General features: G+C 33.5%; 7 protein-coding genes across 15 annotated transcripts; 5 read left to right on the top strand and 2 right to left on the bottom strand.

Annotated features, from left to right (window-relative positions):
* The first annotated feature begins 4,365 nt into the window (after window positions 1-4,365).
* On the top strand, window positions 4,366-6,439 carry U2af38 (U2 small nuclear riboprotein auxiliary factor 38). The gene is made up of 5 exons (XM_018522687.1): window positions 4,366-4,522; window positions 4,610-4,697; window positions 5,287-5,353; window positions 5,461-5,749; window positions 5,954-6,439. Exons 1-5 carry the CDS (start codon window positions 4,479-4,481, stop codon window positions 6,186-6,188), a joined length of 723 nt encoding a protein of 240 aa, XP_018378189.1. The 5' UTR covers window positions 4,366-4,478; the 3' UTR covers window positions 6,189-6,439.
* A 1,543-nt stretch (window positions 6,440-7,982) lies between these two features.
* Window positions 7,983-11,935, bottom strand: LOC108771014 (transcriptional repressor protein YY1). 2 transcript variants are annotated; one of them, XM_018522861.1, is made up of 3 exons: window positions 11,325-11,935; window positions 8,647-9,241; window positions 7,983-8,396 (listed from the first exon to the last, which is right to left on the bottom strand). In XM_018522861.1, the coding sequence occupies exons 1-3, from the start codon at window positions 11,812-11,814 to the stop codon at window positions 8,282-8,284; spliced, it is 1,200 nt and encodes a 399-aa protein (XP_018378363.1). In that variant the 5' UTR covers window positions 11,815-11,935; the 3' UTR covers window positions 7,983-8,281. The 2 variants fall into 2 exon arrangements, with proteins under 2 accessions (XP_018378363.1, XP_018378364.1); XM_018522862.1 differs by having other exon boundaries at window positions 8,647-9,199.
* Window positions 11,936-11,996: 61 nt separating this feature from the next.
* Window positions 11,997-13,572, top strand: pen-2 (presenilin enhancer, gamma-secretase subunit). The gene is made up of 3 exons (XM_018522868.1): window positions 11,997-12,272; window positions 13,113-13,217; window positions 13,296-13,572. The coding sequence occupies exons 1-3, from the start codon at window positions 12,203-12,205 to the stop codon at window positions 13,433-13,435; spliced, it is 315 nt and encodes a 104-aa protein (XP_018378370.1). The 5' UTR covers window positions 11,997-12,202; the 3' UTR covers window positions 13,436-13,572.
* Window positions 13,573-13,624: 52 nt separating this feature from the next.
* Window positions 13,625-17,771, bottom strand: MFS16 (major facilitator superfamily transporter 16). Of its 6 annotated transcripts, XM_018522858.1 has the most exons (11): window positions 17,691-17,771; window positions 16,974-17,624; window positions 16,373-16,451; window positions 16,156-16,291; window positions 15,596-15,958; window positions 15,246-15,290; window positions 14,808-15,009; window positions 14,579-14,727; window positions 14,011-14,313; window positions 13,814-13,927; window positions 13,625-13,746 (listed from the first exon to the last, which is right to left on the bottom strand). In XM_018522858.1, the coding sequence occupies exons 2-10, from the start codon at window positions 17,248-17,250 to the stop codon at window positions 13,859-13,861; spliced, it is 1,623 nt and encodes a 540-aa protein (XP_018378360.1). In that variant the 5' UTR covers window positions 17,251-17,624; window positions 17,691-17,771; the 3' UTR covers window positions 13,625-13,746; window positions 13,814-13,858. The 6 variants fall into 6 exon arrangements, with proteins under 6 accessions (XP_018378360.1, XP_018378359.1, XP_018378362.1 ...); XM_018522857.1 differs by having other exon boundaries at window positions 13,625-13,927; XM_018522860.1 differs by lacking the exon at window positions 15,246-15,290 and having other exon boundaries at window positions 13,625-13,927.
* Window positions 17,772-17,925: 154 nt separating this feature from the next.
* Window positions 17,926-18,999, top strand: LOC108771016 (Threonyl-carbamoyl synthesis 6). 3 transcript variants are annotated; one of them, XM_018522866.1, is made up of 4 exons: window positions 17,926-17,999; window positions 18,520-18,577; window positions 18,656-18,784; window positions 18,852-18,999. In XM_018522866.1, exons 2-4 carry the CDS (start codon window positions 18,561-18,563, stop codon window positions 18,988-18,990), a joined length of 285 nt encoding a protein of 94 aa, XP_018378368.1. In that variant the 5' UTR covers window positions 17,926-17,999; window positions 18,520-18,560; the 3' UTR covers window positions 18,991-18,999. The 3 variants fall into 3 exon arrangements, with proteins under 3 accessions (XP_018378368.1, XP_018378369.1, XP_018378367.1); XM_018522867.1 differs by having other exon boundaries at window positions 17,964-18,020; XM_018522865.1 differs by lacking the exon at window positions 17,926-17,999 and adding an exon at window positions 18,015-18,045.
* Window positions 19,000-19,016: 17 nt separating this feature from the next.
* Window positions 19,017-19,461, top strand: PIG-P (phosphatidylinositol glycan anchor biosynthesis class P). The gene has a single exon (XM_018522863.1). It carries the CDS (start codon window positions 19,032-19,034, stop codon window positions 19,413-19,415), a length of 384 nt encoding a protein of 127 aa, XP_018378365.1. The 5' UTR covers window positions 19,017-19,031; the 3' UTR covers window positions 19,416-19,461.
* Window positions 19,462-20,423: 962 nt separating this feature from the next.
* Window positions 20,424-23,632, top strand: LOC108770938 (methylenetetrahydrofolate reductase). The gene is made up of 5 exons (XM_018522709.1): window positions 20,424-20,770; window positions 21,082-21,308; window positions 22,439-22,599; window positions 23,082-23,404; window positions 23,504-23,632. The coding sequence occupies exons 1-5, from the start codon at window positions 20,562-20,564 to the stop codon at window positions 23,562-23,564; spliced, it is 981 nt and encodes a 326-aa protein (XP_018378211.1). The 5' UTR covers window positions 20,424-20,561; the 3' UTR covers window positions 23,565-23,632.
* The last annotated feature ends 1,639 nt before the right edge of the window (window positions 23,633-25,271 follow it).

Below are 25,271 nucleotides of genomic sequence, written 5' to 3'. Positions count from 1 at the left end.
GGGGGGAGCCGTAATAACAAATGGATTGTATATACGGATGCCGAAGACACGCACCCGCTGCGGGAGGGATGTACCCCAGGAAAAACTGGGGAAGGCGGTGCATTGGAGCGTGGAGTGTTTTTGGGGTCGCGTGCCCCCTATGCGCGGGGGTCGCGTGTGAGGACACCGCAGGGGGTAACATCTAGCCCCGGGTACACCGGAAACGGTTAGGCGGTACCGGATACGGGAGGCGCATTATTAGACAGGTGGTTGAGACTCTGCGGAACACGAGAACTTGATGACTAGGACATAAGCTCAGCCTTGTCAATGAAAACAGAGTGTAGTAAATACATATTACAAATAAAAAACACAATAATATTACATATTTGTACTATAAATTTATTATATATATTAAATTTACTATATATTATATATAATATATACGTATATTAATATATATTTAGTTAAGAAATTTATTTAATATTATTTTACAAAATTATATGCTTTTATAAACGTGTATGAAACATATATATTATTATATAATTAAAATATATGTTAGTTATTATTTTTATGAGACGTCGTATCTTTCTGACAACAATTTATATATTTCCAATTATTTAATTAATAAAGTGTACTTTAAGTAATCCACACTTTAAAAGATTTCAAGAATTTTAATTGTAATGTATAATTTTATATTTTATATATGTTGCATTAATTTGTCTTTTATATATATAATATTTTATATATATTTATATTAATATTTTTTATATACATAATTTCGATTCTTTTAATTCTTTTCGCATATTGAATTATAAATAGGATCTCAAATTCCAACAGCAATTATAGATCGTTTAAAGTGAATTTAATGGATGCTGTATACATAAAGATGAAAGTATGGCTCAAAATGTTAGGTCATATGCAATAAGAAAGGAATGATTTTTTTTGTCAGTGATATATCTCTTGATGAAGATAGCGAACGTTCTGTTCGTATAATATCTACGGAGATCATTGCCCAGATATCTTTATCGCTATATTTATCAAATATCCCGGAGACTATATTTAATGGACCGTTCATTAGATGCTATTCAAAGCTTACATGACAAAATGCAATACGCATTCATTTATTAACGCCAATGATTTTTTCGACAAAGTTTTATGCTTGACTGCCAAGAAATGAACGTACGAGTATATGACGTTTTGTTTGGGATATTTTTCCTTAGGGATATTATATAATTCACAAATTATAATATCATGCACATCGGGATGTAACATCAAATTAGTAAATTGCTAAACAATTTAATTTGCGATATTACTCAATCTATTTGCGTTGTAAGACCGAAGAATTAATTTGGCGCGCAATTTAAATGACTACCTAGCAAGGAGAGGCTACGCTTTGCTCTTTACCGATTTTAATCAAAATTACAGCGATGTTAAAGGAGCCTACCAAAACACCTGTAAAGCCGTTTCTGTTAATGGGCCTTATGTCTGTTCTACAATAGGGTCGGAAGTCGTAAGCCGTAAGAAATTAGCCAATCACAGTTAAGTGTGAGAAGAATAATCAACTATAAAGGCCCGTCTACAACACACGGAGTAAGAAGTAAGAGTAAGAAATTGACCAATCACAGTCGAATATGAGAAGAATAACTGTGATTGGTCAATTTCTTACTCTTACTTCTTACTCCGTGTATTGTAGACGACGCCTAAGTCCGGATCTACGATAGATGTTTTATATAAGCCTTAAACCGTAAGAATTTGACCGATTACAGTCGAATGCGAGGGGAATAATTGACTGTGATTCGTCCATTTCGTGTTGTAAGCTTTAGGCTGAAGTCACATGGAGCGGTTCATGCGGCAGCGGAACAAAATTCAACCAATCACGAAGTACTTTTATATTTTCTGCACGATATCTGTTTCTATTAGTACGCGCGTAGTGTATTTTGAGGGATAACACTCTCAAAATACCCTTATTTAGCTCTATTTGGACGTTATTTCGGTTATTTTTTTAACTTTAAACAGTACATGATATATGTTAACTTCACTAATTATATTTATTAATAAAAAATAATTTTGATACATTATTTTATATGAGAACGAAGCATACATATATCATATTATATATTGCAAAAAAAACATTCATATATGTGTGTCATGTTACAACGAAATATAATAAAAATAAAGAACGTAATAATTTCAGACTAATAATAATAAATGTATTATATTGTAGGAAAAAATATCCACTCTTTATTCACTATTATTGGTAAAAGTATACATTTTGCAGTAATATTTTTGTAAGACCATGTGCGAGGAACTAGAGGAATTCTACAAGAACGGTTGCAACACTTTTTTCGATGTGAGAAAAATATAAGAACCTCTTACTTTAAAACATAAACTCAAATTATTTGCATCTTGGAGGAGTAAGGGACTCCGCACAATAAAAGGAACAGGGAACAGAGAATAAGAATTTCAACCTATGAAAAATCATGTATTGTGGAATATACAGTATGATTTTTGAAGATTGAAATTCTTGTTCTCTGTTCCTTTTATTGTGCGGAGCTCCTAATGCTGGATTCACACTGCATCCGATTTGCGTCGTACGACGCTCTTCAACCAATCAGAAAACAGAATTCCGATGAAATGAAACAAAATCCATCGGAATCCTGTTTTCTGATTGGTTGCAGAGAGTCGTACGACGCAAATCGGATGCAGTGTGAATCCAGCATAATGTGTCAAATGACATGTTAAGGCGATGCTAAAGCCTCCTGTTTTACCCACATTTTCATTCGGTGAAAAATCTCCGAATTAGATTTACGGATTGCAAAAGTATTATTACATAAATTAAAGTACGCACAAACGGGACCTCAGCTGTACTGGATTTCATGAGAAAATCGAAAAAAAGTTAAAAAATTCACTTACTTTTGGCTCGTACATACAGCTGTCACCTTAGATATCTATTTGCTTGATATAAGAGTTTTAAAGTCCATATTTTAAAAATAAGCGTGCAGCTGAGGTCACATTATTGGAACGAACTGAATACTGAGTTTGTAGAACTAGGATTGAAAGTCTAGAAGAAAAGTATTTTCACCGAATGGAAAATATGTATATACGGATGCTTTGCGAAGACTGGGAAATTCCGTGTAGCAGTGGTTGCGCAGCTTGCGATAGATGGTGCTGGCATATGTTAGATAAAGACAGATGTATGCGTTTGAGTAAGACAGAATGATATATAATTAATGTAAGAAATGAATAAAAGATGTCACTATTGAGCGCTTATTAGCATCACCTTAATAATGTTGCAGGTAACGTAAAATAACGTCATAATGTCACAGTAACATATCAAATAGTTAACTAAAAGCGACCTATTAAAAATGTATCAAAGACGTCTCTAAATTGACGTTATTATTATGTCAGAATATTTTATGTCTTTTAGGCCGGTATTCATAGTCGGTTCTTATTTTAAGACCATCTTAAGTAATGTCTTAAATCGCTGATGCGGTCTTCTGATTGGTTCATAACATCTTAAGACTGTACTTAAGACGGTCTTAAATATAAGATCCGACTATGAATTCCGGCCTTAAACGTAAATTATTAGGTACATGACGTCTAACACAACTCTTAACTGAGGTTCAACTTGTTTCTTATCTCTTTCCAATTCAAAAATTGGAAAGAGACAAATGGCCGGTATTCATAGTCGGATCTTATATTTTAAGACTGTCTTAAGTACAGTCTTAAGATATCATGAACCAATCAGAGGCCGGTATTCATAGTCGGATCTTACATTTAAGACCGTCTTAAGTACAGTCTTAAGATGTCATGAACCAATCAGAAGGCCGCATTAGCGACTTAAGACATTACTTAAGACGGTCTTAAAATAAGAACCGACTATGAATACCGGCCAGAGAGCCACATTAGCGACTTAAGACATTGGCTGCGTTCAGCAGACTCAACAGTTTTGCAACCGTTTTGTGATTCTTCGCTGAGATAGGACTATTCTTTTAAATCTAAAAGTATAATCCAATCAGCGCGACGAATCATAAAACGGTTGCAAAACTGCTGAGTCTGCTGAACGCAGCCAATTTTATCATTATTATCTAGGCTCATATTAATTACATAATAATTTAATATTAATTATGTAATAATGTAGCTAAATGTAAGTTTTTTGTGAATATGCGAACTCGGAGCTGTGAAGAAGACTAAACTGAATAATTATTATGTAATTATTAAATAATTTCACAATAACATATTGAATTTCATTTTGGACATTTGTCGACATTTTTCCAATTAACATCCATATTCTTTTCTTGCGTTTATTTTTGATTGGTGACTTCTTTTCCATGAAAATGCTGCATTTCTTTTCATTGTAAATGTAACCAATGCGATCGCCATTTTGACGTCTCTATCGGTGTATGTCGCGCGTGATGATGGTGATGCTTGGTAGGTTTTGATGGTTCGAGTAAATTAACAACTCTCGGAATAATCTCGTCTTCGAGACGACGTGAGCCATGGCGGAGTATTTAGCATCTATCTTCGGTACCGAGAAGGATAAGTAAGGAAAACTCGTTTTGCCGAATTGTAAATGAATGGAGACGCGAGTGACTTATCCTAACCTACACTTTTCTTTTTTTCTTTTCAGAGTAAACTGCTCCTTTTACTTCAAAATCGGCGCCTGCCGCCACGGCGACCGCTGCTCGCGTATCCACAATAAACCTACATTCAGTCAGGTATTAAATAATTAACTTAATCTAATTTAAATTCCTAATTAATCTTTTTACTATTTAAATGTGTCTACACAACAGGGAAAGAATCAATCCTTATTCAACTACAACTATCTTCTAAACGTTTATTATGAATTGTTGATACATATTCTTTATGATTAATATTTATCTTGTATTGTTTCACTCACAATCTTTAACTTTCTAATTAATTAATTAAAACTGAGATATAAATTTATAAATCATGACATAACAACTCAGGTAGCAAGCTGGCCTTGCTTATTTGTAATCATTTTGATATTAAAATGTCATCAACGACATAATTTTGTCACCATTTTAACATCAATGAATAACAATAAATAATGGGTGCTTTCCATTTGTTGATACAAGTCCACACAAATGTTCTTCATCAATCTCTGAATGTCAGGAAAAAAGGATAGAATAACGCTTGTGTCGACTTGTGTTATCAAATGGAAAGCATCCAATATTATTTTATTACTTGGAAGTCGAGATCAAATTTAGAACTGATTAAAAATCAATGTTCTTACATAACACTTTTAAACATTTAATATATTGAAACAAATTAATTCTTTTCCAGACATGCCTGCTTCAAAATCTGTATGTGAATCCCCAAAATTCTGCCAAAAGTGCAGATGGCTCTCATTGTGAGTACATTATAATTCCACAATGATAATTATACATATTTTGTAAATTTGATACATATTTTGTTAAATTCCAAATAAAGAAACAGTATGATTTATTCTTGTTCCAGTGGTCGCAAATGTATCAGACGAAGAAATGCAAGAGCATTATGATAACTTCTTTGAAGATGTCTTTGTTGAGTGCGAAGACAAGTACGGCGAGATCGAGGAGATGAACGTGTGCGACAATCTCGGCGATCACTTGGTGGGTAACGTTTATATCAAATTTCGCAGAGAGGAAGACGCGGAAAGAGCTGTGAATGACTTGAACAACCGCTGGTTTGGTGGTCGACCAGTGTACGCCGAACTTTCACCAGTGACGGATTTCAGAGAGGCTTGTTGTCGTCAATATGAAATGGGGTAATCTTAAACATTATTTTCTCCTGGCTTTGTAAAGCGCATAATGTATCATTTTATCTTTATTTATTCAATGAACAACAAAGATAAGATGATGTATCATGTGCTTCATAGATCACAGCTTTTTAAATAGAATCTATTCATGCAAATGTCTAATGATGAATGAAATTGGTTATCTCATATCCTCTGTTTTTCTTTTCATTTTAGAGAATGCACGCGTTCCGGATTCTGCAACTTTATGCACCTAAAGCCCATCTCGCGTGAGCTGCGCCGTTACTTGTACAGTCGCAAGAAGAGCGGCAGGGGGCGATCTAGATCGCGTTCGCGTTCACGCGGCCGAGATCGCAAACGGCGATCGCGATCGCGCGACAGACGATCGAGATCCAAAGATCGCCGGAAAAGGGACGACAAAGGTAGGGACGGCCGATCTGGAAGATACTAATTATAGAAAATGATTATTCATTCCAACTGATCTGACATTATTTAATGGATGGACTTGATACGATCGATCTATCTTGTGCGTGTTCCAGACGAAAAGTATCTATATACGCATATGTCTTATATATTATATATTTATATGTGTAATCAATAGAATTAGTGCTCTTCAACATTATATCATTTGTTAATAATTTAACGAATTAATTGAAGGATGTCTTTTTCGCGCAATGAAAAATGACAGACACAAATAAAATATAAGCATAGAAATATATATTTTTTATTTCGTGTAATATTTTCATATAAATTATCGAACTTAAACATATACCGTGAAAAACGATGCACGTAGTTTGGTGGATATTTATGAATACAACAAAAAATTTACGTATGCTTTGCGAAGATATCCTGATCTTCTGCAAAGAGCATCGATATAATCGTACATACATACATCATTATTGAATTATCTCCTTTCAAAAAGCAGATGACGACAACGCTTCTTTTTGTCAGATAGTTTTTTATTCGAACTAAAATTGCATTTTGAAATCATTTTTATTCAAATTAAATTTTTTATTTTAATTAAAATTGCATTTTTATATTTCATTTTCTCGCAAATATTATTACTTCAGTAAAAATGTAGACCGTATGATATATTAAAAAGTAGTTCCAAATTGTATCTATCGTACAAAAAAGAAGCCTAATGTGGGACATAATGACAATTGCCGTAAGGCGTAAATAAATGGTGAAAATTTATTGACAAAAACCGAGTGATCAAGCAATCTAAAGTTTAAACGCTAAATAATTTAAAATAATTCACCTTTCTCCTCTTATTTTTTTTTATAAAAAGATATTAGATTGTATACAAGAAAACACTATCAACAGATGGGTACAGCCACAAGAATATTATATACAGCTGTAAAATAAAATCTTTTTTTATGAAAGAATATATACTTTATAGGATTTAAACAAATTGTCCAAAGTTCGTCTAATTTAATGCAGGCTGGTGCATACGTGTACTTATGTAAATATGCCTGTCAATATCGCGCGTATAAAATTATGATATGCGAATAATAATGATCGGTGACATAATGGGAGATGCACGCAGTAATAATTTTTTTATTCTAATTCGATATTAAATCTATCCACAATTATATTGCTTCTTGCTCGAAATTTCAAGTATCGCCGAAGTCGTTCCAAGCCATTCGATGTGCGAGCAGACGTCGCAACATTTTCATAAATATCACATCGGGATGCAGTAATAGCATTTCGGTATACGTTTCTTTGTACAGTTTCCTTCTCTCACGTATCTTCGATTTTCTTCCCATATCCGTTGAAAAAAAAAAGCGCATCCCGTCAATCTTCCCGATTATACCCCGTTGATATAAAAAGAAAAACGATATCGAATCATACAATAAAGATTGCGTGATATATTTACGAATTTCATAATATACGTTACACACGCGTAACTTCTTTACCTCTCTCATTAACTATCAACAAGTCTCAGCATTATACAGTGTAAAATTCGTATATTACTAAGATGATACAATTGAGTCCGACGGAAAAAGATGCATCTTCGTGGTTTATTCCCATCTGAATTTCTCCAAAATATACTGTATACAATATTTTAATTGTACTTATATGTATTTATATATATACAGTCTCGTGTTATGTGCGCGTGTGTAAGTGTATATGTATATGTATGTAGTGTGTATTATGCGAGCGCACTCTATTTCTCTTGATGGAACAAGAAATTGAGCAGTGCGCAACACAGTCTAGCTTGTTATCTTAAAAGGTACACATTATCTTTTTTTTTTTACTTTTTTTTCCTTTCTTGCTTAACTCTTTATTTGCCCTCTTGTTTTACGATAATATAGTGCTCCATTTTTTTTCCGTAAAAGAAATTCGTATCTAAGCACAGAGGTATTATTCTTCCATTAATTCTCTTAAGACAGCTTAAGACAGCTTGACTGTCCATGTCACGTGATATGACATCACTTGTACGCGTCGTAAAAATATTTACATTGTTCAGATTAATAGTTAATGGTTACGATACTTTAGTAGTAGTGTTCAGTGGGAGATATACGAGATCAATGTTTAGGGGGGCTAATCAGCGTAGACAATGAACTGTTGATTGTCCACATCTGCAACTTCAACTTGGACAAATTGAGGCTGTGTAAGTTGAATTTGTTGTACTTGTCTCCCAATCGCGTTCCGAGATCTGAAATTATGAAAAACAAGATCTAATCAGATAATTACGTTCCCTTTTTTGTTTTCTACATTGATCTTCTGAATTTAAGCAATTGATCTTTAATATCTTAAAATGCAACTTAACATCACTTTACAAACACAATTATTGTCTAAATCGTCCCGTTTATTATTCTTTAATACGATAGCTTTTAAAATATTTTCACGCTCGTCTTTTCTGCTTTTATCTCAAATTCAAAGTACAGCAAAGAAGCGGAACTTACTTGGCCTTCGCGTGAGTTAATATATGCGACTTGAGGTTCGTTGATTGCGCAAACTTTTTACTGCATCCATCGAATGGACATACATATGGCCGATCGCCCGTGTGGATCCTCACGTGGGTACGAAGATTGAAGTCCAAACTAAACCTCTTGCCGCATCCTTCAAATGTGCACTGAAATGGTTTTTCACCCGTGTGCACCAGTTGATGTCGTTTTAATTTGGAACTTTCGACAAAAGCTTTCCCACATTCTGCACACACGTGAACCCGTGGACCATGCGTATGCAAATGTTTGCGCATCGCACTGTTATCTCGAAACATCTTTGTACATCCCTTGTGAGGACATGCGATCGTTCGCTCGACACCATCCATCACCGGCGGTTTGCGCACCTTCAGCTTATGGCCGGGTCGTGCAAACTCAGCAAGTTGCTTCGGATCCGACAGATCCAAACCAGGCATACCGTCTGACATCGAACTATTCGAATTGAACTTTGCACTGGACTTGCCCGTCATGTATTCCGTGTAGTCCGGATCCGGTTCTGGATTCGAACCTTCATCTGGAACATCCACATCCAGGTCAGGCGCTAATAGGATGTTACCTTTAACAGCAACAAACGGAGAGCGGTCCCAAAATATATTTTATATATACTTGGTAACAAAGGGAGCAGAAATTATTATTAATTAGTACAGGATTGTTAAAGGAAATATTGAGGAATAAATTTATAATAAAACTGCAACGAGATGTAATTTCTAATAAAATTATTATAGCAAATTAAATTAAGGCGAAGATGAGGCTAAATATCTTAATGTAATTTCATACAATCCCATACTGAAAAAAAAAGAATGACATATCAACGGTATTATTTTAATTGCAAATAATTTTGTTAATTCAATTTCGTCTATTCAGGAAAATACGTCACTCTTGTTTTAATAAAATTGTATTTAAAAGTATTAATACTGTTATTGATTCAATAAGATTATTTTCAATTAAAATAACGCTGTTGATATAATGACGTCATTTTTTTCAGTGCAACAAGGTAATTAAAATTATCATTTGCAATGTTAATTACTTCTGATTTCTGTCAGAAATGGAAACATTGAATTTTTTAACTTCACGGGATATAATTTAACGTTACATCTTTCTCGTTGAAAGCTTCAAAAAAAGCTTTTTATTTAGGAAAAATGGGATATATGGGATAAAAGTAAGAAAATGTATATCGAAAGAAATAGGATACTCATTATATCGCGTCTTTAATATTTAATATTTAAGTTCTTCCCGAAGAAATTGCAATAATATTATTAAAGCTTATATCGAAAAATTTTTACAAAATACGACTATCTTCAAGGATGTATTGTGTTTATTTTTATGCATTAATATTTGAAAAATTGACAAAAATTTCAATTTTTTGTATAAATACTTTAAGTACTCAAAAATGATTTATATTAAGTTTCATTGCGATTCAAAGATTGATTACAAAGATTTAAAAGAAATATTTTGTTTATTTATAGAACAACTAATCTCTGCATTGCAATGTAACTTTATATGAATCATCTGGAATATTGAAAGTACTTGCATAATAAATTGAGGTTTTTATCATTATTTTATAATACGTTTCCATATATTTCTGTTCGAACATAGATTTAAAAAACATTACTTAAAATAAACTTTGATCCAGACAGTAAATTATTAAATTTTTTTTATTACTTTTAAATGTATGTGACCTAAAATAATCTGTAATTTTTTAAATAGCTTTTTCATTATTTTGAAAATATTTGCGATACATCCTTAAATATGCAATAAAAGGTCTGTTTTTTATTTTTGCATTTTCTGAACTTAGTGCACTCCATTTCGAGAGTGAAAGTAAAAAACAGACTTAAAATATATAAAAAAAACAAGGAAGGCGCGAATCAACGAAAACATCGCCGGTATTCGAGTTTAGGACACCCGGTATATGGGCTCGCGATGCAACATGGATCTGCCGTCAGAGGGTCGGAGCGTTACTCGCAACTTCTTTTGTGCATCTCGAACCGTCGAGATCCACATTTTTTTTCTCCAATGAGAATCTCGGCTAGAATTTGCTCTACATATCACTATTTATTTTTATTTCTCTCAAAGAGACCCAAAATTTGAATGTATCGACGCCGATAGGACATCAAGTGCCGCGATGCTCCGCGACGTCGCTCGGCTCGTCCGCCGCCGCCATTTGCTCGACGGTAGACAGGCGGGCGATCCGCCGCGTTAAAGAGGCCATTTTCAAAATATGGCTGCCCCCGTGGGGCCAAACATAATGGCGTTCGCGGGATCAAAACAAACAACGCGGCCTGTCAAGCCGGCTGAAACGCGCGGCCGACGTGACCGGGCCAGGTAGCCGATTTTTCCACACGGGGATCGCGCGCCCGTGCAGCGACGCAGTATCGATCTGAGCATCACACCGGAAGTGCGTATCCGCCCGTGTGCGTGGTGGATAACGAAGGGGCCAGGAGGAACGAGGGGAGAGACGGGGGAGAAGAGAAAGAAAGAAACTCCTTTTTAGCTCGAGAACTCGACGACGGGAGAGCGATGGCTAAAAAGAATGGAAAAGGAAAATGAGAGAGAGAAAAACGAATGAGAATGAGAATGAAAGAACGAAAGTCCGAATGGAGGAGTCCAGAGGAAGACCGAAAACGTGTACAAAGACTCACCGTCGTCCGTGCCGGACGCCCACATCGTTACCGAAAACTCGCCCTCGAGCGTCTTGATCTGCACCTGCTTCTGTTCCCACTTTCTAGCCTTGGTCTCGGTAGCCATCTCGCCGAAAATCGCGTGGTCGGAGGCACGGAAACGCGTGCCACCGCTCTTACGCGCCTTCTTAGCAGCTTTACGCGACGGCCCGGGGCTGGATTCGACATAAATGTCGTTATCCGGCACCGGGATCTGGTCGTATACGCTAAGCGGATCAGTGCCAACGATCTCCTCTTGCGTCTGCAGTATGATTTCTTCTCGGCCCGGCTCCGGCAATGGCTGCAGCGCTATCATCGGCTGCCCGTCCTCGCCCTCGATCGTCGTCTCCACGGTCTCGCACGGTATCTCCACCGGTATCGCCTCTATCTCGACCTCCTGGATGTCCGGTTGGATCTCCACTTCGGTTATTATGTCCGAGGACGCCATATTAATCTCCGGCGGCGACGCCATGTTAACGTACCAAAATGGCCGGCTGGCCTGGCGACAGCGGAGCCTCGGCGGGGACTCGAGCGCGTCTCGCGGTCACGTGACCGCACCGCTCACGTGACGCTGCCCGCCACCAGGGGGAGCCTCGAGCGCGCGCGTCTCGTTGCTCGTCGCGGCGCCATCTTCGGACCGCGGCCAGACCAGGCCAGACGACGCTTTTCTCTCTTTCCTTTTATTCTTATTGTCGTATTTTACTCACGTTTAGTTCTCGCCAGCGCGATTCCGAGATTCTTCCACCGATCGAGGTGACTTAATTTTCATTATTTACATTGTTTGATCGGGGAAACGGAACGAGGTGTCTCTAATAAGCGACACCCAGAAAGGAGAATAGGTTAGGAGCCGTCTGGTGTCGATGGCCACGATGGACCTGTCAAAAATACCGAACGAGAAGAAATTGTATCTCTGCAAATGGTATTTTCGCGGTACGTTGACATCGCGTAGCTATAATTAAGGTCCTAGTATTGATACTTGGCGCTTGATGATTTAGTATCGTAGAGTGGGATAGTTGGCACAAATTTGACAACACACATGACAAAATTGGGACATAATATGCCTTACAATCGTCTTAAAGAGGCATTTTTTGTTTTCCAGCAAGAGACAATGTAACAAGTGATCGTTTCATCTTTGTTTAATATCAACAAACAAGACTGATTCACCTGTTACATCGTATCATCTGTATCTCTTATTGGAAGATATCTGTTATCACTTAATTCTGAACACACTTAGAGTGTATTCAGGGAGATACTGTTAGTGCTATTTGTGTCATTCTATCTTCATTGTTTATTAGATGTTAAAACAAGAATAGATGACACAAATAGCGCCGATAGAGCGTTTCTCGAATACAGCCTTACTGTCCAATCATGTTTTAAAATTCAAGCCAGAGTGACTTAATATTTCAATATTACAATTCAGATCTTAACACTTGTATGGATTAGCAGATGATATCTATAGATACTCCATCCTCAAGTATATTAAAAATTGATTGAGAACTAAAATTAGGATTAAACATCAAGTATAGCTATGAATTTGCAGCAGTACATGATTCTTAGTGTCAAAATATAATTCTTATGTTGTTAACTTCTTTAGCTGCGTTCTTGATTTTTTGGAATAGTTGTTTCTTCTCTCCAAAATCTTTCTTCTAGAATCTAAATATGTATATATAATTTAAGTACAGAGAGAAAAAAAAAATAACGCAGTGCACAGCCAAAAGTCACATTTTACTACAACTTGCCAATATTTTCTTCAACTTCTCTCTGTTACAGCTGGTTTTGCACTGCTGCCATTCCTATGGGCCGTGAATGCGGTTTGGTTCTCAAAAGAAGCTTTCATAGCACCACCTTACGAGGAACAGAAACAGATTAAGAGATGTTGGTGTCAATTAATTTATTTTCTACAACGAATTTTAGCCTCTCCTCTCTAATGATACGCATTTACGTTTCTTTCAGATGTGATTTTCTCTGCTATCGGAGCAGTTATTTGGACAGCTGCTTTACTAGCTTGGATAATAATCTTCCAAACCCAAAGAGCTGCTTGGGGTGAATTCGCCGATTCTATCAGCTATATAATTCCCACTGGTATTCCTTGAACTTGATACTCCATAGCAGTACGCAATAATTTATTGCAGAAATATATGCATTCAACAATTGTATATTAAACTTTGTAATATATTTATGTCATGTAAGTTCATATGGTAACATCTGATATGTAGCATACGCAATAAAAAAATAACATTTTTTTTACATTTTGTATACATGAATAAAAAATATTAATTTCGAAAAGTAGCAGCGCGCTATTAGCTTTTCTCTGTTTAAAATTACATTTAGATGCGTGTAGCAGTTATTTTGGAAAGTAATGTCCAAAATAGATTCCATATATTTAAATCTCTCTCTTGCATTCCTTTAAGGAGATACGAGACCATAAATTATGAATACATAGATTTTTAAATATGTAAAAACTGACATACCTCTCCGCATTTATACGCAACAATTAGCGAATTTTATTTCGCGTTTTACATTTGAATAACTCTTCGTCTTTGCACATACAATCTTATATCTCTGTAAACTAATCTGGACAGAAGCTGAAATAGCGAAACACGGTATGCACGTTATTTGTAATGATATTTCGTTTTAGTATCAATGAGAACAAGCAAAGCGCACTCACCAGTAGAGCAAATAAATCTGCGCACATAAGCATATAAAACACATTGTGCCATCCGCCCCACCGAGACACTAGACCTGCTAACAGCGGACCAACTGCAGCCCCAATACTACCAGTTCCGTCGATAATGGCAGTCACTGTAGCTAAAGCTTTTGAATTTTCTCCTAAGCTAGAATGAGTTCCCAGTTCGGCCGACACAGCAGTCGTTATTAATGCATAGGGACCATTCACTAAAAGCCCTCCTATCAGCAGTAATACTATATTGATGCCTAAACTAGTATTTCCAATAGAGTCGTATATAAATAACTGAAATATATAAAGTACACATGTTAAAATATACAAATGATATACACATTCGAATTTATATTTATAATATTGCATATTATTATTCAGTGAAATAAGAACATTCTTTAAAGCAATATATGCTTTATTATTTAATGAATTTATAATAATTTATATAAGCAATCATTTTTTACAGTTCATTAATAATTAATCTAATAATTTTGTCATTTTGTAACTGCAAGTCTGCATGTGACAATATTTAATGTATTAAGGGAAAAATTGTACTCACCGCGGGAAATGCAAGTCCAAACATCGCGGCGCATGTTAACGCGCTCATACCACTGTAATCAGAGATGATTCCAGCTGCTATAGCACCTATTATACCACCCACATCAAACAGAGTCGACAGATCCGCGCTCAGAGTTGCGTTGTATGTAGCTGCAAGAAATTCTTATTGAGACTAAAACGAGATTATATAATGAGATGGTAACAATAAAATTATTATTGCGAATACCTACTTGTAGCTGCGATGTACAATGGTAACCAGTAGAGGAATGTATAGCTAACAAGCTTCGCGAAAAATAGCGACAAGGAATATTCGATGACACCTGGTATCTTTATGGCTCCTATGAAGTCGATCGCGCTATTATGAGATGTATTATGATCACGTCGGTGTCCAGGCAGTATCGGGCTGGTTTCAGAGCGTTCATTTGCCACATTCTTTGAAACATATAAATTACATATTACTACTAATAGTATTTATATATGTTAAACGAAAACAATTGTGATATTAATAAATGTTATAGTGAGACATTGTTGTTCAAAATACATATTCTCACGTGGTTTAATAATTACAAATAAATTTATGCACCATATATATAACACATGCATCACGTGATTTATGTTACATTTTACAGCTAAATAGCAGTGTTAACTGTAGAGTGACATGCACTTACGTCGGTAGTAAGTTGTTCACGGTAGACACAGCGATAGACGGCACGCTAGGTAGAGTAGATACTTATTTATTATGGAAGTGCAAACTATAATTCTACTAAAAATAATCTTGACGCTTGCATTATTATAAAAACCTAGGAAAACTAACAGAAAGAAATAAAATTGTAATCATAGTAAAGTATAGAGGACATGCTTATAATTAAATTACGAACATGCTATTACGTGTTAATTGACAAAGGTATTACGCTACAAATTTTACGCTTATTAAAATTAAAAAACATCTATTATGCTAATACTAGTATTTGCTGAGTGAAAAAGCGTCAAAAATATTTAGCAACTATGGCGAACTTACATCCTCGTTGATACTACGAGATTCGTAACCTCCGTCAAACGAGTCATCGTCCGAGCTATTCGTTATAATTTTTCGATATCCGAGGCAAGCAGGTGAGCTATATCCTATGTCGATAGGATTTGGTATTAGGAACAGGAAGATCACGAATCCCATCAGTCCCATTACCACTCCAGGTACAATGAAACTCAAACTCCAATCGGACTCGACGTACGCCGCCGCGATTAAACTACCTAATATATTTCCTAAGGACGTATGAGAGTTCCATACTCCAAAGATCAAGCCACGCTTGCCTTTTCCGAACCAATTTCCCACAACAGTTACTACACCTGGCCATCCAGAAGTTTGAAAGATTCCGCCTAGTGCCTATATACAAAAAGAAGGGGAAAAATATGAAAGAACGTCTTTGTTAATATGCTTTATAATAGGTGCGTTCTATTTAATAACACAAGTCGATGCAAGTTATTCTATTTTTCTTAGCATTACGGGAGTAACAAAGACAGAACAATACTTGGATCAACTTGTGTCACCAAATAGAAAGCACTTAATATAGTGATACTTACCTGCACGAAAATGAAGTACCACAGATTGTGAATATTGTACGGTTTCGCGATTCCAAACAGGTAACATGATATGCCTGACGCAAGCATACCAATGGAAAGGAAGTATCGCAGATTTACTCTCTCCGCTATGAATCCACTATGTGAAAAGAAAAGACAATATTATTGATAAAATTCTCTTGTGCCATAGAAAATAATAAACTAATTTCAAGATATCCACCTGAAAAACATAGCCACTGCATATGCAAATAGAAATGCTGAGTCCAGCATGCCAAGTAATGCTGGTGCATCCTCTGTATCTGTAAAAATAATGTAGCACAAATTATTTGCATATTCGAGTGTTTGTTTCCTCCATTCAGAAAAATATGCTAAGAAAAATAATTACTACTTTTTTCTCTTATAAATATATATATATAATTTTTCTCTTATAAATAACAATAATCTTTAACAAAGAATAATTTTTCGATAGATAATAGTCTCAAAATATATTTTTTACAAATGTATATATTATAGAAAATTATAGAAAACTCATTATCATGTATTTAAAACAAGAATCTTTCTTTTTAAGAATATTACAAAATTTTATCGAAAAAGCGATTTTATACAAAAAGAAAATTGAATTTTAATATAATCTTGATTGAAGTAAGTATTAAATTTATTAGGCTTCAGAACATATTTTGAATAAATTTGATGCTCGTGATAAACTTACGATAAATTTGCAAATATATGAACTTTTAAAAAATACTTCAAACAAGTAATTAATATTTAAATATTTATATTTAAGTATATATTTTTCTATTATTTTCATTATCTCTCCTTACCAAATGGAGCCCAGTCGCACCAAGTATCTCGGTTACTGGCATTTACAAAAATATCCGTAGGTACTGGTAGATTACTGCAATTGAGACTTAGAACGTTCTTCACTACAGATATTGGTTTCCGAGTCAAATGATAACAAGTGTATGCGAGATAAGTAAGCGCCAATACACCTCCTTGGTGCCATGCTACCCAATTGACACGACGATGCTCGCAGCAACCATTGCACATACATCTTGTGCATTGCAAACCCCATGGTAGATCTCTCGTCGGTCCATTCATATTAATACTTTCTTATAGTATTCAACAGTGTATTTTGTACTCTTTGATTACAGGATTTTTTTTTGTGCAGAAGCAAGATAAAATAATTTTTTCGTCTTATCGTAATTGACGTACATAAAATGCAACTGGATTTAATAAAATAGTATTCAAATCTCACAATTAAATATTAATTAGCTAAATAGACAAACACATAGAGATCTCTTGTGATCTCTCGATAAGTTATTCAAGTATGGTGTTATTCCCACGATGTTTTGCATAATACTGATTATTTGTTCACAAACGTCCAGTTAAGATAAAGTGTCAAACAAGGCCTAAACTAAGTTTTAACAATGACACTTATGACAGTGGTAAATAAATGCAGCTGTCAATATAACCTAGGAACAAAGAGATCTGTAAAAAGTTTAGAGTGGTGACTGCCTAGCTGTCTGAATATTACTTACATTTGAGGGAGATTTCGGAAGCAAATAAAAATTCTCGGTAAATGCAGTCCTGCCTATTGTGTTTCTTCTCCCTCCTTTTTCTTCGAAATGCAATATTTATACTATCACGAGATGACTATTGTACGTCAGCAACGCCCATGGACGCACTCCTGCATAAGTATGTTGAGCGAATATCTACCGCGTTGGTACTAATTGCAATGTTTTTAAATACAGTAATTGTTACATGATCCTTGAACAACGTTCGTGCCACATTAAGATAAACATACTGATTGCGTTGAGCGACTCCATTCGACTCCATAGTCCATTGACGTGAGTCATGATCGATTTGAGGTTATGTCGCGACAAATATTCCCTGGTGAAAATTTTTCTCTGAATTTTTCATGTAATTTTTCAAAATTTTCTGAGTAATTTTATAACTTTTTAGGAAGTTGCTCAGATTTTTTTATACAAATTGGAACACTTTTCAGAAATACCAAAAAAGTCTATATCTTTTTTAGAATTTTTCTCATACATATAAATTAAATATTCTAAAATTTCTTATTCTATCATTTCTAATGAATCTTATAAATTTGATAAAATCTAAAGAAATTCAAATATTTTTTAAATAATTATAGAATAAGCAATCTTAGAAATTTTAGAATATTTTTGAAAAAAATTATTCCAATATTATTCTAAAATTATTCTAATTTATAATGTATAAAAATTCTGAAACAAATTTTTACCAGAATCTTTTTAAAAAAAATTTAAAAAACTAAAATTTTGTGTGTACATAAATATAGATGTATTTATTTGCATCATATACTTACATTACTATAATTTATGATTACAGAAACTTTACAATTTGGACAATTTGTGTCACTATACAATGCCATGAATGACCTCAAAGTGTATCCTTATTTTACAAATGATTCGTTTATAATAATATTTACTATCCAATTTACTTTTAAAATCTTAACATTACATAGAGAGTTGTCTGTGCCTTTTCCAAGCGCCAGAGAAGCAGAAGTTGTGTATCAAGTGCTTCGGGTCGATGAGGAACCACCGCGTAGTGAAGCCACAAAGAATCTTACATTAAATAATAATATTTTAGAAGTGTAAGCTTAAAATTGCATTAAGTATTTGTAAATATTATTTTACTGACATTTATCGTTTTCTATACAGGTCATTCAGTGGTAAGGAAGCAAGGAAAGTACGTGTAGCACTTACATCTTTCTTTGATAATCTACTACTGGTCACAGAAACCATCGAAAAATTTGGTCCACCTGAGCCGACATATAGTCATTACGAAGCCAACAATTAGCCAATTATATTTGCCTGTTAGTTTTAAAATATACATGCGTTATGGAGCACACTCCTGCACCTTATGGTCCCAGGGCTGTCTATGGATATGCCATGTACATCGGATCGAATATTCTGTTCCTGTTGTATGTGATATGGGCGATAATACCGGACAAAGTGCTGCATGATTATTTAGGCCTGACCTATTGGCCCTCCAAGTATTGGGCAGTTGCGATTCCTATATGGGCATTGACCGCTCTAGCTACATTCGCATTTTTAATTTATCCTGCTATCAATATGTTGATAACTCCGGACATCGATGACATCCGGACTATTACGGACAAGTATGCCCTACAAAATGTCGAAACTACTCCAGGCGGAATACCGACTGTATCCGACATACCGATCACAGAAGTCTGTAGGAGATTATATTTGAGAAAAAAATAACCTGTAATCGTTTACCAGAATAATTATAAATTATTTTTTTTACATTTTGAAGTGGATGTACAGTTAGAAATAATAATTAAGAAATGCGTGTTATGCGAATTTAACAAATAAATGACAAATCTCTAAGCGTAATCCCGGTAAAAAATTTTTCATGCATGAATATGTATAAATATGTATAACATACAAAAACACACATAAATATTCATAAACATGTATAATTATATATGAAATATGTTCATACACGTTCATACATTCTTCTTTCTTTTGTAAAATTACTTTTTAATGTAATAAAAATAATAATAGTAATGTGAAAACATTAAAAATAATTAAAGGGATAATTTTCGCATTGTTTATTTTAGAAAAAAACAAAGTTGGAAAAATGTAAAGAAAATTGCTCATACATAATTATGCATAATTTTATATATAATTATACGTAAGTAATTTTTTTACATTTCTTCAAACTTGATTTTTTTCTAAAACAAATAGTGCGAAAATTATCTTTTTAATTATTTTTAATGTTTCCACATTACTATTATTATTTATATTATACTAAAAAGTAATTTATTACAAGAGAAAAAAGATGTATAAACATGCATGGACATATTTCATATATATATATACATGTTTATGAATATTTATGCGTGTTTATGTATGTTTATACATATTTATACATATTCATGCATGAAAAATTTTTTACCAGGATGTAAAAGCACTTTATTTAAGAAATTTTTAAGAAGCCAAATAATAAATGATACATAAATTTACATTGTAATTAAAATCCATAATTTTTCGAAACTTGTATTACGGGACCATTTCCAAAATAAACGACTCTCTCTCTCTTACTCTATTTTATAATATATTAAATACTTATATACAACATTAAGATCTATTATAGCATTGAAGATTAATCGACATCATTTTTCTTATAACATAAAAATCAGTAATACATAATCAATGATGCATATATATATATTTTTTTTTTTATTGTATATATTGTATACATTTTATACAAGTATGTAATATTGTGTACATCACTGTAAGAGATGTTCTACGCTGTTACATTACATAATTCGATGCTCATTAATTAGTATAGTCCATGGAATGAAAGTATTAACATTATAGATTTACGTGATGATCTGATTTATAATGAGAAATTTAATTCTCGAAAACGACATGTGCGAGAGGAATGACGCTGACGGAAACGACAATCCTTCCACATCCGATGTTCACATCGAGAATCCCCGTAAAACGGTCGTGGATCTGCGACAATTGTTAAAAGACAAAATTAGCAAAAATGAGATATTTTGTAGTTTCGAAATTGTTTCCACGAGGAAATCCGGTGCGTTTTACCAAAGGTCTGTATAACTAAAAGATATCGGATAGAATTAGATAGAGCACCAGTATGATACAATGAGTTTTAGAATTAGAATGTCAAGAACAAGTATTTTTTTCGAAACTCTCGATATGGATTCGCGATGGTATTTATTGAGGTTATAACTGTACATGATTCTAGATTTTCTTAAAACAATGTTAATATTCAAATTATGTGCTACTCAAGAACACTGCATCGAGCATTAAAACTCATAATACATATTAAAAATATATATATTTATATATAAATAAATATTTATAATATATAAATGAATACATAATACGAATATTATAGGCTTCTCATAAATATGGAAGAGTATTCGCCCCTCTTTTATGCATTAACGTGGCATAACGAAGCAGCTTCCGACAATGATGGCTATCTGCCGTTGGATCTGGCGGAGAATTTTCCGGCTAATACTCTTTTACATCTAGCAGCTAAAGGTCTAAAACGTGATGAGGTCGTTTGCATCCTGAAAAAAGCTCTTGCTTTCGGAATAATTAATATATTTGCGTTGCGAGGAGGTAATTTAACTCTTCCACCAAACTCCGATTTTCTTAATCGTGTCTTATATTTATATTTATAATCACAAATATATCTCTAGTGGTTTATTAACGTGGATAAAATTAATAATTTTTTAATGGAAAAAAATTAAATTATACAATTACAAATTATTAAAAAATTTTGAAACAGTTTAATTAATTATCGATTAAAGATTGGTTGGAATTTGATCGAAGTACTTTTTTTTAAATTGTATTAATTTTTTTGCAGCGGCATAATTCGAATTCTCAAAAAGCAAAAAGATCTAAATATTAAGATATATATGACGTAGAAATTAAAAAATATATTTTTAATTTAATTGTTGAGATACATTCCGGCAAGCTCGAGATACAATCGCATTAGTGTATTTTGTAATGTCGTTATGTTTCGCAAACGATTGATTTGCATGCCTGCGATTATATCAGATCCGGAGAATTCATGATAAAACCTGTTCTCGAGTGGCTCGAGTTTTATCGATTTGTCCAAGTATTTAAAGCCTAATCTATAATATTCTCTTTGTTTCTTGTTTTTTATCACTTTTTATCTTTATTTTCTTATTTCTGGCCAAATAAAAATTGATAATCAACTTTGAAAAAGACATGAAATACGTCAAAAGAAACGCGATTGACGATAAAACAATCGCAAAGAAGAAGAAAAAACATGAAGGAAAAAGTAAGACACAGAAAGCAAAGAACATATTGAAAATTAAATTAGGCTTTATTCCAGCACGCATTGTTTAAATTTCCTTATGATGTCTTTAAGCCGGCCATACACGTCGATATAAATTTTTCATCTTGTCAAGTATATACATGCTTGCGTAAGCCATCCAAGGAAAAAACGCATCATGCATTAAATATGTACCATAAGCTTTACTGCAATTAAATTAAATTAAATTTAAATTTATAGTAAATTAGTAGTAAATTTAAATTTACTAATAAAGTTGTGTAAATTAATTCGACAAGTTTACTTGAATGAGTGTGGCTGGCCTTAAATATCTTTTAGACAATGGTATGTTTCAAAAAACATGTCTTTTTCTGATATTTTATGACGTTTTTTAGACATACCTATATGTTGTCTGGATTGTCGGGAAAGTACATATTTAGCCGAATTGCAGATTCGTTATCCGAGAATGGTGACTTCGAACATGCAGCGGATCTGGTAGTTTTTATCAGACAGCGATTTGGCGATACGTTCTGTGTGTGCGTTGCGGGTTATCCACAAATGCATCCCGAATCACCGTCTAAGGAGCTCGACTTGCATTACCTGAAAGCGAAAGTAACGATCGATAACATAGTTGGGCGAGTTATATCTTGTATCTCTAATTTATCTCTCTTGAGCAAGAGATAACGCATTCAACACAAAAGCAGCAACATTGTATTGTTACGGCCGCTTGATTGCATCAACTTACTTTGACTTTATAAGTGAGGCTTAAAACTCTCACTTTTTCTTTTTAAAGCTAAAAGAGAGGACGAGATGCAATCGGGTCTAAGATCTGGTGCTCGATACATTTTTTCCTGCTCATGTTTTAATGAAACTAGAATTGCATCACACAATTAATACAGAATTTCTAGTAATTTACTAAGTGCAAGCAATCCAAGAACAAATGCATCATGTATTATAGGCCTTATTGCAATTAAATTAAATTTAAATTGCTATAGTCAATTTAAATTTTTAGTCAATTTAAATTATATTCCTAGTAATACTCTTGCTTGGAAATTGCCCAGCGAGCAAGAATTTCAGTTTTTAAATACTTGTAGGTGCAGGCGGGTGCGGATTTTATTATAACGCAAATATGTTTCGATTCTCGGGTCCTAATAAATTTCGTGAGGGATTGTCGAGAGATTGGGATTCAAATCCCGATCCTACCTGGAATTCTCGCGCCGACAAATCATGCATGTCTAGAAAAAATGATAGACATATGCAGGCTCGACGTGCCGATCAAAATTAAAGAAGATTTGGCACGAATGAAGGACGACGATCAGGCGGCGAGGACATATTCAGTCGACTTGATAGCGCAGATAATTACGGACGTGATTAGAAATGGAGCTACGTATGGTTTTCATTTATTCACACTGAATAGGTAAAACATCAATAATAATACCTTAAATTTAAACGAGAGTAATACTAAATTAAAAAAAAATAATTTTTTTCATGTTTCGCATATATATTTATATTGTAGATTATCGCTGGTGGCGGAAATATGTAAACGCATAGAATCTTTCAAAGCTGAAAACTTATAGAAAAACATGATTCCAGCAGTTCTTGAATATCCTTGGATTCTGGAATTATACTGGAATTTTATATGTACTACGCAAAAAAATTAAAGGCTCACCTAGTCCGTCCTGAAAAAAAGGTAAATATTCAAAAGAGTGTAACTTTGTCAAAAGAATCATAACGAGATTTAAAAAAAAAAGCATTTTAAAGCTTGAAATATCTATACTTTCAAGATCGATAATTGATATTTCGATCAGATTGATTTTTACGGAGCTATACGACAGAAATGAGTATCAAATCTGAAAATTTTGTACAAACTTTACAAAAGTCTATGGCGTGAAATAAAAATCAAATGCTGTTTACAGCAGTCGAAAGAGTGAATCTTTACTTTCAATTTGCTTTTTTATTGAACATTGTACGATTTTTTTTCAACGAGTTATTTAACATTGACGGATACCCTTTTCTGTTCGTATAACTCCGTAAAAAATCAATCTGATTGAAATATTAATTACCGATCTTGAAAGTAGATATTTCAAACTTTAAAATATTTTTTTTTAAATCTCGTTATGATCATTTTTGATGAAGATATACTCTTTTAAATATTTACCTATTTTTGAGGGCGGTCTAGGTGATTCTTTAATTTTTTTGCGTAATGTATTTTGGAAAATTCCTAGAAAAAACCCTGGAATTTTTTAGCTTGCCTGGAATTTATTAGTCCTTCATTTAAAAAAAATTAGAGCGTGAAAAAAGAAAAAATAAGAAGAAGAAAAGTTGTGTTTAGGTATAAGTCTCCTCCCTTAAAAATGCAATAATATAAGTTACCAATAGAAAATGAGAAACTTGAATTTAATATCTAAAATAGAACAGTAGAAAAATTGTTTGTTTTGATGAAATGTTCGTTTGATATTATTTATAAAGCAATAAATGATATTGTTCCAAATTTGTTAGCGTTTTAATTCATTCTTATAAAAAATCCTAACTTTTAATTACAAAGCATATAATATTGTGCAAATCGATGAAAATTAATTAAATAATGAAAATTAATTGATGGGATAAATTCTGAAAAAATCAAATTTTTTTCCTAGAATGTCCTGAAATTATCCTTAAATTGACTAGTCAGATTTTGCATAAAAAAATCTTATAAACTCCATGAAATAAATTGTAAAAAATCAAGTGGAGAAAATCAAATTAATTTTTTTGTCGAAACAGAATAAAATCGAGCATATGCACGTTTTATTTTAATTAGTATTAATTAATTAAACTCATTGTAATTATTAATTTGTGTAAACATATTCATAAAATGAGACATAATGACACAAATATCTCATTCTATCTTTTTCAACATTTAGTGAATGTAACAGCAAAACGACTTGTGTTGACTTATGTCACCAAATGAAAAGCATCCAATGTGGCTCTCGCCAGTATATAGGATTAACTTAAATTTTATCTCGGTTTAACTTATCGTTTATCTTTTTTATTTCTTAGACTTTAATTAAACGTTTTATCTTTTTCTAATTCTTAGAATCCTTATAATTAAAAAAAGACGAAAAATAAATTAAACCAAGATTAAAGACCCAGACAGCACAGAATATTTATGATAAATATTTATTAATATTCGTTTTTTGGAATGCTACATAGATATTTTATACATATTTTATATAAAGCTTTATTCGAAATATTATTAAAATATAGACTAAATATTTTATGCAATATTTATGATAAATATAAATAAA

Source organism: Trachymyrmex cornetzi, unplaced genomic scaffold, assembly GCF_001594075.2.
Source record: "Trachymyrmex cornetzi isolate Tcor2-1 unplaced genomic scaffold, Tcor1.1 scaffold138, whole genome shotgun sequence".
Classification (NCBI taxonomy): domain Eukaryota; kingdom Metazoa; phylum Arthropoda; class Insecta; order Hymenoptera; family Formicidae; genus Trachymyrmex; species Trachymyrmex cornetzi.
This window is presented reverse-complemented; position numbering and strand designations above follow the sequence as displayed.